This window comes from Salmo trutta, unplaced genomic scaffold, assembly GCF_901001165.1.
Source record: "Salmo trutta unplaced genomic scaffold, fSalTru1.1, whole genome shotgun sequence".
NCBI classification, from domain to species: Eukaryota; Metazoa; Chordata; class Actinopteri; order Salmoniformes; family Salmonidae; genus Salmo; species Salmo trutta.
In genome coordinates this window covers 2,834,404-2,848,037 of record NW_021823073.1, presented here as the reverse complement: position 1 = coordinate 2,848,037, position 13,634 = coordinate 2,834,404, and the positions used below count along the sequence as shown (strand labels likewise).

General features: G+C 43.0%; 2 protein-coding genes across 2 annotated transcripts in view; one reads left to right on the top strand and one right to left on the bottom strand.

Annotated features, from left to right (window-relative positions):
* The window catches only part of LOC115188735 (cyclin-T2), a 142,994-nt gene that overhangs the window by 42,345 nt on the left and 87,015 nt on the right, over positions 1–13,634 (bottom strand). The gene's annotated exons all lie outside the window — the stretch shown is intronic.
* The window catches only part of LOC115188711 (cilia- and flagella-associated protein 47), a gene marked incomplete at its 3' end in the record, with an annotated part of 42,884 nt that overhangs the window by 5,779 nt on the left and 23,471 nt on the right, over positions 1–13,634 (top strand). The window contains 10 exon segments of the mRNA XM_029747437.1: positions 1,013–1,259; positions 3,676–3,828; positions 6,955–7,147; positions 8,067–8,163; positions 8,279–8,498; positions 8,717–8,961; positions 11,366–11,496; positions 11,579–11,701; positions 11,794–11,925; positions 12,761–12,838. Coding sequence (XP_029603297.1) covers positions 1,013–1,259; positions 3,676–3,828; positions 6,955–7,147; positions 8,067–8,163; positions 8,279–8,498; positions 8,717–8,961; positions 11,366–11,496; positions 11,579–11,701; positions 11,794–11,925; positions 12,761–12,838 — 1,619 coding nt within the window.

The following is a 13,634-nucleotide window of genomic DNA, read 5'->3' as shown; positions in this document are numbered from 1 at the left end:
CACTCAACCCCTCACTGCCCCGTCCACTGATCTCCTTCCTATACTGTATAGTTCACACTGAACCCCTCACTGCCCCGTCCACTGATCTCCTTCCTATACTGTATAGTTCACACTGAACCCCTCACTGCCCCGTCCACTGATCTCCTTCCTATACTGTATAGTTCACACTGAACCCCTCGCTGCCCCGTCCACTGATCTCCTTCCTATACTGTATAGTTCACACTGAACCCCTCGCTGCCCCGTCCACTGATCTCCTTCCTATACTGTATAGTTCACACTGAACCCCTCACTGCCCCGTCCACTGATCTCCTTCCTATACTGTATAGTTCACACTGAACCCCTCGCTGCCCCGTCCACTGATCTCCTTCCTATACCGTATAGTTCACACTGAACCCCTCGCTGCCCCGTCCACTGATCTCCTTCCTATACCGTATAGTTCACACTGAACCCCTCGCTGCCCCGTCCACTGATCTCCTTCCTATACCGTATAGTTCACACTGAACCCCTCACTGCCCTGTCCACTGATCTCCTTCCTATACTGTATAGTTCACACTGAACCCCTCGCTGCCCTGTCCACTGATCTCCTTCCTATACTGTATAGTTCACACTGAACCCCTCGCTGCCCTGTCCACTGATCTCCTTCCTATACTGTATAGTTCACACTGAACCCCTCGCTGCCCTGTCCACTGATCTCCTTCCTATACTGTATAGTTCACACTGAACCCCTCGCTGCCCTGTCCACTGATCTCCTTCCTATACTGTATAGTTCACACTGAACCCCTCACTGCCCTGTCCACTGATCTCCTTCCTATACTGTATAGTTCACACTGAACCCCTCGCTGCCCCGTCCACTGATCTCCTTCCTATACTGTATAGTTCACACTGAACCCCTCACTGCCCTGTCCACTGATCTCCTTCCTATACTGTATAGTTCTTCAAAGTATTGTCTGGCATTCTATCTTCAACCTGTTTTTAGACCCACCCATTCATTGTTTTGTCTGTGATGTATCAGGAATCACCCCGGCTGTGACCAATGAGACAGGCCAGTATGCCCGGGTGCCCTCCAGTGAGCTGGGCAGGTGTGTGGGATTGGTGCGGGCAGCTGTCCTCAGCACGGCCAAGACCCGGCTCCACAGCCACGGTCAGAGCCAGAGCCACCGTAGGAACCAGAGTCTAGACGGTAGCCAGCGAGAGCTACTGGCCTTCCCCAACGACAGGGCCTGCAGCATCCGCCCTGCCTCTCCAGACACCACCTACAGGTCATCTGAGTTATACTGGCAGTTATAGAGTATCTGCCATGGCACCCTGTGACCTATTCCAGAGACGTATCAGTACTACTAATAGTAATGATGGTAATAGTATCAGTACTACTAATAGTAATGATGGAAATAGTATCAGTACTACTAATGGAAATAGTGTCAGTACTACTAATGGAAATAGTATCAGTACTACTAATAGTAATGATGGAAATAGTATCAGTACTACTAATAGTAATGATGGAAATAGTATCAGTACTACTAATGGAAATAGTATCAGTACTACTAATGGAAATAGTATCAGTACTACTAGTAGTAATGATGGAAATGGTATCAGTACTACTAATAGTAATGATGGAAATAGTATCAGTACTACTAATAGTAATGATGGAAATGGTATCAGTACTACTAATAGTAATGATGGTAATAGTATCAGTTCTACTAATAGTAATGATGGTAATAGTATCAGTACTACAAATAGTAGTGATGGAAATGGTATCAGTACTACTAATAGTAATGATGGTAATAGTATCAGTACTACTAATAGTAATGATGGAAATAGTATCAGTGCTACTAATAGTAATGATGGAAATAGTATCAGTTCTACTAATAGTAATGATGGTAATAGTATCTGTACTACTAATAGTAATGATGGAAATAGTATCAGTACTACTAATAGTAATGATGGTAATAGTATCTGTACTACTAATAGTAATGATGGTAACAGTATCAGTACTACTAATAGTAATGATAGAAATAGTATCAGTACTACTAATAATATTGATGGAAATAGTATCAGTACTACTAATAGTAATGATGGAAATGGTATCAGTACTACTAATAGTAATGATGGAAATAGTATCAGTGCTACTAATAGTAATGATGGAAATAGTATCAGTACTACTAATAGTAATGATGGAAATGGTATCAGTACTACTAATAGTAATGATGGAAATAGTATCAGTACTACTAATAGTAATGATGGAAATGGTATCAGTACTACTAATAGTAATGATGGAAATAGTATCAGTACTACTAATAGTAATGATGGAAATAGTATCAGTACTACTAATAGTAATGATGGAAATGGTATCAGTACTACTAATAGTAATGATGGAAATAGTATCAGTACTACTAATAGTAATGATGGAAATGGTATCAGTACTACTAATAGTAATGATGGAAATAGTATCAGTGCTACTAATAGTAATGATGGAAATAGTATCAGTGCTACTAATAGTAATGATGGTAATAGTATCAGTACTACTAATAGTAATGATGGTAATAGTATCAGTACTACTAATAGTAATGATGGAAATAGTATCAGTACTACTAATAGTAATGATGGAAATAGTATCAGTACTACTAATAGTAATGATGGAAATAGTATCAGTACTACTAATAGTAATGATGGAAATAGTATCAGTGCTACTAATAGTAATGATGGAAATAGTATCAGTACTACTAATAGTAATGATGGAAATAGTATCAGTACTACTAATAGTAATGATGGAAATAGTATCAGTACTACTAATAGTAATGATGGAAATAGTATCAGTACTACTAATAGTAATGATGGAAATAGTATCAGTGCTACTAATAGTAATGATGGAAATAGTATCAGTGCAGTCAGGTTTGCAGGGACCTACTGGAACTCCAGATCAGATCAAATCAAATTGTATTGGTCACATACACATGGTTAGCAGATGTTAATGTGAGTGTAGCGAAATGCTTGTGCTTCTAGTTCCGACAGTGCAGTAATATCTAACAATTCCACAACAACTACCTAATACACACAAATCTAAGTAAAGGGATGGACTAAGAATATGTACATATAAATATATGGATGAGCGATGACCGAGTGTCATAGGCAAGATGCAATAGATGGTATAAGATACAGTATATACATATGAGATGAGTAATGCAAGATATGTAAACATTATTAAAGTGGCATTATTAAAGTGACCAGATGTCTGGGCAGTCAGCGCAGTTGGTTTACAATTTGCATCCGTGTTCCTGTAAAGCGCTATGTTCTGTAAAGTCCAATGTAGCCCCTATGTTCTCTAAAGACCTATGTAGCCCCTATGTTCTCTAAAGTCCTATGTAGCCCCTATGTTCTCTAAAGACCTATGTAGCCCCTATGTTCTGTAAAGTCCTATGTAGCCCCTATGTTCTCTAAAGACCTATCTAGCCCCTATGTTCTCTAAAGTCCTATGTAGCCCCTATGTTCTCTAAAGACCTATGTAGCCCCTATGTTCTGTAAAGTCCTATGTAGCCCCTATGTTCTCTAAAGTCTTATGTAGCCCCTATGTTCTTTAAAGTCCTATGTAGCCCCTATGTTCTGTAAAGTCCTATGTAGCCCCTATGTTCTGCCTATGAACTCTTATAAACTGATTATATCCTCTCTCCCTCCACCCAGGACCATCTTCACGGGGGTGGAGCGTTACCGCTACGTGGACCCTGACTTTTCCTTCACGGAGGAGGAGAAGCAGCAGAGACAGAAACACAGAGATCACTACCTAGCCTTCATCAGGAGCCTGCGAAAGACACGCTTGCAGAAAACCACTGCGAGGTAGACAGAGTGGGATGTGTGTTCTGTATGTTGTAGTCTTGGCACCCACAACCAAAGAGCTACCCAGTAAGCAAAATGACACTGAAAAGACTTGACATTACACGCATTTCAGGTGCTGAAAATGCGTCATCAAATCAAATCAAATTGTATTTGTCACATGCGCCGAATACAACAGGTGTAGACCTTACAGTGAAATGCTTACTTACAAGCCCTTAACCAACAATGCAGTTTTAAGAAAATACCCCCCCAAAAAAGAGATAAGAATAACAAATAATTAAAGAGCAGCAGTAAATAACAATAGCGGGGCTATATACAAGGGGTAGTGGTACAGAGTCAATGTGTGGGGGCACCCGTGTCGAGGTAACTGAGGTAATATGTACATGTAGGTAGAGTTATTAAAGTGCCTATGCATAGATAATAACAGAGAGTAGCAGCAGCGTAGAAGAGGGAGGGGGGTGATGCAACCCGTCAGGATGCTGTCAATGGTGCAGCTGTAAACCCTTTTGAGAATCTGAGGACCATGCCAAATCTTTTCAGTCTCCTGAGGGGGGAATAGGTTTTGTCGTGCCCTCTTCACGACTGTCTTGGTGTGCTTGACCATGTTAGTTTGTTGGTGATGTGGACGCCAAGGAACTTGAAGCTCTCAACCTGCTCCACTACAGCCCCATCGATGAGAATGGGGGCGTGCTTGGTCCTTCTTTTCCTGTAGTCCACAATCATCTCCTTTGTCTTGATCACGTTGAGGGAGAGGTTGTTGTCCTAGCACCACACGGTCAGGTCTCTGACCTCCTCCCTATAGGCTGTCTCATCATTGTCGGTGATCAGGCCTACCACTGTTGTGTAAATCAGCAAACTTAATGATGGTGTTGGAGTTGTGCCTGGCCGTGCAGTCATGAGAGAACAGGGAGTACAGGAGGGGACTGAGCACGCACCCCTGAGGGGCCCCCATGTTGATGATCAGCATGGCGGATGTGTTATTACCTACCCTTACCACCTGGGGGCGGCCGGTCAGGAAATCCAGGATCCAGTTGCAGAGGGAGGTGTTTAGTCCAAGGGTCCTTAGCTTAGTGATGCGCTTTGAGGGCACTATGGTGTTGAACACTGAGCTGTAGTCAATGAATAGCATTCTCACATAGGTGTTCCTTTTGTCCAGGTGGGAAAGGGCAGTGTGGAGTGCAATAGAGATTGCATCATCTGTGGATCTGTTGGGGCGGTATGCAAATTGGAGTGGGTCTAGGGTTTCTGGGATAATGGTGTTGATGTGAGCCATGACCAGCCTTTCAAAGCATTTCAAGTCAGATGTTGAAGAAACGTCTTATTTTCAGACGTTGAAAATGCGTATTTTCTGGATGTTGAAAATTCGTAATTTACAGACTTTGAAAATACGTGCATGTATTTTTCAGTCATTGATTCTATGGACAATTTTCTGCACGCACTGTACATTATCAATGAGGTAAGCGTGACTGTATATCACAATAACATAAGAATGAGGAGCCAACTGTAGATTGTAATATATTATTGCTCTCATCAGTCACATTCACTTCTGTTAGATTTTTCAAAAGCTTTAAAACTGGCAGCAACGATGTTGAAAATAATCTAACATACAGAATGAACCAACAGACCACTTCAACTACAATAACATTCTCAGTAACGGTTACACATTTTTTTTTAAATTTTCCTGCTATGACTGTGATATGTTGTTCTTTATCTACCTTAATTGAATGCACTGACTGCCAGTCGCTCTGGGTAAGAGCGTCTGCTGAATGACCAAAATGTAAATGTTGAAAGCAAACACTTGCAAATCATGCTGGGTATTATTCGAATGAGATCCGCCCCCCAAACAAGTACAAATTTGCGGACCAGATCCAAATCTGAACGAATCATAGACGTCTAGGCTGTTTCACACGTTTGAAAATCACATTACAGTACAGTACAGTAGAGTATGGTATGGTACGGTACAAGACTGTTGAGTTTTACTCAGTAAAGTACTATAGAGTACAGTTTAGTTGAGTAGAATAGAGTACATGTACTGTACTGTATTGTGCTCTACTGTACTGTACTGTGCTCTACTTTACTGTACTGTACTGTACTGTGCTCTACTGTACTGTACTGTGCTCTACTTTACTGTACTGTACTGTGCTCCTGAGTGGTGCAGGGGTCTAAGGCACTGCATCTCAGAGTTAGAGGCGTCACTACAGACCCTGGTTCAATTTCAGGCTGTATCACAACCGGTCGTGATTGGGAGTCCCATAGGGCGGCGCACAGTTGGCCCAGAGTCGTTTGCGTTTAGGTTTGGCCGGGGTAGGCCGTCATTGTAAATAAGAATTTGTTCTTAACTGACTTGCCTAGTTAAATAAAGGTTAAAATAAATAAAATACTGTGATGTCCAATATCTATGATTGGTTCAGATTTGATCCAGTCTGGACTGGACCAAATCTGAATCAGTCATAGACTTGTTTTTTGGGGTCAAATCAAGGCTGGACTGGACCAAATCTGAACCAAATATAGATGTCTCTGGAATGGTTCAAATTTTGTCCAGACCGGATCAAAAATCTAAATCAGTGGGATGTTGAAATCAAGGCCGGTCCAGACCGCACCACAAAAAATACCTGAAAAAGACAGCCGTACCAAAAAATCTAAAGTCCAAAAGACGTCGCCTGACGGTAAATGCTTAGTGGGTTCAACATTTTAAGCAAGAACGAAACTGTAAACTGAAACTGACAAATCCATCCCTCCCCCCTTTCCAAAGCTCGGTCCTAGCCACTCCCCTTCTAAAAAGTCTACCTATGAGGGGACCTGATTAATCTGGCACTCTACTCTTCTCTTTTGATAAAAAGGATTTATCTGCCTTCCCAATGAAAACTAGTTTGAAAGTTCAAACATATACTGTATTTGCTGAAAAAGAGATGTTTCTTAACGATGCATCATGCTGACTTGTTGATAATATGACCGGGCGATGCAGATTACTGTTCCATTTGAGCAGAGCGCGCCTCCCTCACCCGCTTCGCCCAGTCACGTGACGGGCCATACCCCAGTGCAACCTGGCCAGTTTAATCAAATCCCCTCAATATGTGCTGTAGGCTGACAACAAGGCGGTATCTGACGATGTTTTCCATGTATGCTCAGGCTGCATGGCGAGGTGGAGGACGACATAGACATTGGGCTCCGGCCTGCCGCAGGACTCCTCACCCCCCAGCTCTCTCTGAGGGACCTGGAGTCCAATCACAGCCAGGAGGGGCGGAGCATCGACCAGGGACATAATCAGCTATTGACCACCTGTATGCTGACTGCCATGGAGACCAGGTCCAGATTCAGACAGGTATGGCAGGTAAAGCAGGGTGTTTAAAGTCTCTGGTAAACCATTTTGCATGGGTCCTCTAAAGTCTACAGTTACCTGTTTTAGCCTATGCAATCCCCCCACTTTATCATTCTATATCTGGTGTTTCCTGCCTGACTGCATGGAATTCCTCTGTCTTTATCATTCTATATCTGGTGTTTCCTGCCTGACTGTATGGAATTCCTCTGTCTTTATCATTCTATATCTGGTGTTTCCTGCCTGACTGTATGGAATTCCTCTGTCTCTATCATTCTATATCTGGTGTTTCCTGCCTGACTGTATGGAATTCCTCTGTCTTTATCATTCTATATCTGGTGTTTCCTGCCTGACTGTATGGAATTCCTCTGTCTCTATCATTCTATATCTGGTGTTTCCTGCCTGACTGTATGGAATTCCTCTGTCTTTATCATTCTATATCTGGTGTTTCCTGCCTGACTGTATGGAATTCCTCTGTCTTTATCATTCTATATCTGGTGTTTCCTGCCTGACTGTATGGAATTCCTCTGTCTTTATCATTCTATATCTGGTGTTTCCTGCCTGACTGTATGGAATTCCTCTGTCTCTATCATTCTATATCTGGTGTTTCCTGCCTGACTGTATGGAATTCCTCTGTCTCTATCATTCTATATCTGGTGTTTCCTGCCTGACTGTATGGAATTCCTCTGTCTCTATCATTCTATATCTGGTGTTTCCTGACTGACTGTATGGAATTCCTCTGTCTCTATCATTCTATATCTGGTGTTTCCTGCCTGACTGTATGGAATTCCTCTGTCTTTATCATTCTATATCTGGTGTTTCCTGACTGACTGTATGGAATTCCTCTGTCTCTATCATTCTATATCTGGTGTTTCCTGACTGACTGTATGGAATTCCTCTGACACTTTGACCCTCTGTTGTCCAGGTGACAGAGGGCATCAATGCACTACCCTCCACCAACCAGGAAGTGGCAGACTGCAGCCGCACCCTAACAGTTCAGCAGCTCCACCAAGTAGTCATAGGTGAGAAGCGCATGCAGTCATTGTTGTCCCTACCATGGCTGATGAAGAGAATATTCACAAAATGAGCATTTTAAAGATGTGAATCAGAGTTTGGTTTCCCCTCCTCCCCCTCCAGGCCCGTCCTCAATAGATTTTGGTGAGGTGTGTGTGGCCTCAGTGTGTGTGAGGAACCTGGACCTGGTGAACAACCTGCAGGTGTATGTGTGGGTGCAGCTGGAGTTAGACTGCTGTCCTGAGCTGCAGCGCTCCAGCCCCCTGTCCCACGTCCTGCCCCCCCTCTCCAGAGCCACCCTGCCCCTCGTCTTAGAGAGCACCAAGCTGGGAAAGTTCCACAAGTTAGTCACTGTGTGTGTGGCTGGTTGTCTGTCTCTGTCTCGCGCTCTCTCTCTCTCTCTCTCTCTCTCTCTCTCGCTCTTTCTCTCTCTCTCTTTATATATAAAAGTTTCCTAAATTGATCATTGACAAACCAAATCGAGCCCAATTCTTATTGATTGATTAACTGACTGACTGACTGGCTGACAATTGACTGGTAGATTCCATCTCCCTCTCCCAGGTCAATCTCTTACACGGTGAATAGTCATCACCGGAGCCATGTCCTGGTTCAGTCCCAGCTGGTCCCTGTGGTCCTCCAGCTGTCCCAGAGCCAGGTGGTCCTGTCCCCATCCCCCAGCTACCTGGCCCAGTCGGGCTACAGGGGTACCGTGACCCTGGTCAACCCCAGGAACCACCCGGCTGACTTCACCTGGAGGCCCGTCATCACAGAGACGGGCATGGCCTTCTCCATACGCCCAGCCACAGGTAGGCTGCTGCTCTGGGCCTTATCAAAACTACACACTACTGTAGTCTAGTCTTCTAAATGTACTGTAGTCTAGTCTTCTATATGTACTGTAGTCTAGTCTTCTATATGTACTGCAGTCTAGTCTTCTATATGTACTGTAGTCTAGTCTTCTATATGTACTGTAGTCTAGTCTTCTATATGTTCTGTAGTCTAGTCTTCTATATGTACTGTATGGTGATGTACTGTAGTCTAGTCTTCTATATGTACTGTAGTCTAGTCTTCTATATGTACTGTAGTCTAGTCTTCTATATGTTCTGTATGGTGATGTACTGTAGTCTAGTCTTCTATATGTACTGTAGTCTAGTCTTCTATATGTTCTGTATGGTGATGTACTGTAGTCTAGTCTTCTATATGTACTGCATGGTGATGTACTGTAGTCTAGTCTTCTATATGTACTGTAGTCTAGTCTTCTATATGTACTGCATGGTAATGTACTGTAGTCTAGTCTTCTATATGTACTGTAGTCTAGTCTTCTGTATGTACTGCATGGTGATGTACTGTAGTCTAGTCTTCTATATGTTCTTTATGGTGATGTACTGTAGTCTAGTCTTCTATATGTACTGTGTGGGGATGTACTGTAGTCTAGTCTTCTATATGTACTGTAGTCTAGTCTTCTATATGTACTGTGTGGGGATGTACTGTAGTCTAGTCTTCTATATGTACTGTAGTCTAGTCTTCTATATGTACTGTATGGTGATGTACTGTAGTCTAGTCTTCTATATGTTCTTTATGGTGATGTACTGTAGTCTAGTCTTCTATATGTACTGTAGTCTAGTCTTCTATATGTACTGTATGGTGATGTACTGTAGTCTAGTCTTCTATATGTTCTTTATGGTGATGTACTGTAGTCTAGTCTTCTATATGTACTGTAGTCTAGTCTTCTATATGTTCTGTATGGTGATGTACTGTAGTCTAGTCTTCTATATGTACTGTAGTCTAGTCTTCTATATGTACTGTAGTCTAGTCTTCTATATGTTCTTTATGGTGATGTACTGTAGTCTAGTCATCTATATGTACTGTAGTCTAGTCTTCTATATGTTCTGTATGGTGATGTACTGTAGTCTAGTCTTCTATTTGTACTGTAGTCTAGTCTTCTATATGTACTGTAGTCTAGTCTTCTATATGTACTGTAGTCTAGTCTTCTATATGTACTGTATGGTGATGTACTGTAGTCTAGTCTTCTATATGTTCTTTATGGTGATGTACTGTAGTCTAGTCTTCTATATGTACTGTAGTCTAGTCTTCTATATGTTCTGTAGTCTAGTCTTCTATATGTGCTGTAGTCTAGTATTCTATATATACTGTAGTCTAGTCTTCTATATGTACTGTAGTCTAGTCTTCTATATGTACTGTAGTCTAGACTTCTATATGTACTGTAGTCTAGTCTTCTATATGTACTGTAGTCTAGTCTTCTATATGTGCTGTAGTCTAGTATTCTATATATACTGTAGTCTAGTCTTCTATATGTACTGTAGTCTAGTCTTCTATATGTTCTGTATGGTGATGTACTGTAGTCTAGACTTCTATATGTACTGTAGTCTAGTCTTCTATATGTTCTGTATGGTGATGTACTGTAGTCTAGTCTTCTATATGTTCTGTATGGTGATGTACTGTAGTCTAGTCTTCTATTTGTACTGTAGTCTAGTCTTCTATATGTACTGTAGTCTAGTCTTCTATATGTACTGTAGTCTAGTCTTCTATATGTACTGTAGTCTAGTCTTCTATTTGTACTGTATGGTGATGTACTGTAGTCTAGTCTTCTATATGTGCTGTATGGTGATGTACTGTAGTCTAGTCTTCTATATGTACTGTAGTCTAGTCTTCTATATGTTCTGTAGTCTAGTCTTCTATTTGTACTGTATGGTGATGTACTGTAGTTTAGTCTTCTATATGTTCTGTAGTCTAGTCTTCTATTTGTACTGTAGTCTAGTTTTCTATATGTTCTTTATGGTGATGTACTGTAGTCTAGTCTTCTATATGTACTGTAGTCTAGTCTTCTATATGTTCTGTATGGTGATGTACTGTAGTCTAGTTTTCTATATGTTCTTTATGGTGATGTACTGTAGTCTAGTCTTCTATAAGTACTGTGGGGATGTACGTGTCTTTAATATCTCTCTCTATCTGTCTATCCCTCCAACTCTCTCTCTCCCTCCCTTTCTCTCCCTCTCACCCTCCCGCTCTATCTCCATCTCCCTCCAACTCTCTCTCCCTCCCTTTCTCTCCCTCTCACCCTCCCTCTCTATCTCCATCTCCCTCCAACTCTCTCTCCCTCCCTTTCTCTCCTTCCCACCCTCTCCCTCCCTCCCTCCCTCCCACCCTCTCTCTCTCTTTCTCTCTCTCTCTCCCTCCTCTTCTCTCTGCCAGGCACTGTGGAGGCGTACAGGGAGTTAGACTGTGAGGTGATGTGGCATCCCTCTTTCTGCTCTCCTCTGGAGGGACAGTTTGACCTGTGTGTTCACCAGGGAAACACCGCACAGCTACGATGTGTGGCCAAGGTGTGTGTGTGTCTGTGTGTTTCTGTAGTTGAGGTTCCTGTGATTGTTAATGTAGAGAGAGATCCCATTCCCCTCCCTCCAGCTTGGTTCATCCAGTGTGCAGCTGGCTGAGAAACATCTGGTGTTTGGATCAGTACCTCTCATCTTCCCCTCCGTCAGGACCGCAATGCTACACAACACAGGACACAACCATGCCTACTTCCAGGTACACACTCCACGCCGGGTCTCTGTACCGTTTATACTTGTGTGTGTGTTTTAAAGAGGCTTAGCGTGTGTGTGTGTGTGTGTGGGTATCAGGTGTTGGACGTGTACCCCCTGCCTGGCATGGTGGTGACCCCCACCGAGGGTGTGGTTCCTGTGGGGGGGCAGGCAGAGGTCCAGGTGCACCTCAACCCCGGAGCTGTCATGAAGTTTGACACCAGAGTGGAGGTGAAGGAAACAGACACACAACATATCATAAAGTCTGTACAAACACACAACACATCATACAGCCTCTACAAACACACAACACATCATACAGTCTCTACAAACACACAACACATCATACAGCCTCTACAAACACACAACACATCATACAGCCTCTACAATCACACAACACATCATACAGCCTCTACAAACACACCACATCATACAGCCTCTACAAACACACACCACATCATACAGCCTCTACAAACACACAACACATCATACAGCCTCTACAAACACACACCACATCATACAGCCTCTACAAACACACCACACATCATACAGCCTCTACAAACACACAACACATCATACAGCCTCAAACATCTGGAAAGACAATGTAGACCTACAGTAGATTAGCTTCAGTGTTTTAAGATCTGTATCTGTATGTCAAATAACCTCTAGTCTTACCTGTCATTATTTCAGAAACCTAAATAACCTCTAGTCTTACCTGTCATTATTTCAGAAACCTAAATAACCTCTAGTCTTACCTGTCATTATTTCAGAAACCCAAATAACCTCTAGTCTTACCTGTCATTATTTCAGAAACCTAAATAACCTCTAGTCTTACCTGCCATTATTTCAGAAACCTAAATAACCTCTAGTCTTAACTGTCATTATTTCAGAAACCTAAATAACCTCTAGTCTTACCTGCCATTATTTCAGAAACCTAAATAGCCTCTAGTCTTACCTGCCATTATTTCAGAAACCTAAATAGCCTCTAGTCTTAACTGTCATTATTTCAGAAACCTAGATAGTCATGATGGATGAGCTTGTCTAATGAGGTGTGTGTGTGTTGCAGATAGTTCTAAGGAACATGAAATCTCTGGAGCTGAGAGTGGGCGGGTCGGTCGAGCCCCCACTGGTGGACATAAACATGGTGAGTTCATATGTGGAGCACCCCCTGGTGGACATCAACGTGGTGAGTTCGTATGTGGAGCACCCCCTGGTGGACATCAACGTGGTGAGTTCGTATGTGGAGCACCCCCTGGTGGACATCAACGTGGTGAGTTCATATGTGGAGCACCCCCTGGTGGACATCAACGTGGTGAGTTCGTATGTGGAGCACCCCCTGGTGGACATCAACGTGGTGAGTTCGTATGTGGAGCACCCCCTGGTGGACATCAACGTGGTGAGTTCATATGTGGAGCACCCCCTGGTGGACATCAACGTGGTGAGTTCGTATGTGGAGCACCCCCTGGTGGACATCAATGTGGTGAGTTCATATTTGGAGCACCCCCTGGTGGACATAAACGTGGTGAGTTCATATGTGGAGCACCCCCTGGTGGACATCAACGTGGTGAGTTCATATGTGGAGCACCCCCTGGTGGACATCAACGTGGTGAGTTCATATGTGGAGCACCCCCTGGTGGACATCAACGTGGTGAGTTCATATGTGGAGCACCCCCTGGTGGACATCAACGTGGTGAGTTCATATGTCGACCCCCCCTGGTAAACATCAACGTGGTGAGTTCATATGTTGACCCCCCTGGTAAACATCAACGTGGTGAGTTCATATGTTGACCCCCCTGGTAAACATCAACGTGGTGAGTTCATATGTCAACCCCCCCCTGGTAAACATCAACGTGGTGAGTTCATATGTTGAACCCCCTGGTAAACATCAACGTGGTGAATTCATATGTCGACCCCCCCTGGTAAACATCAACGTGGTGAGT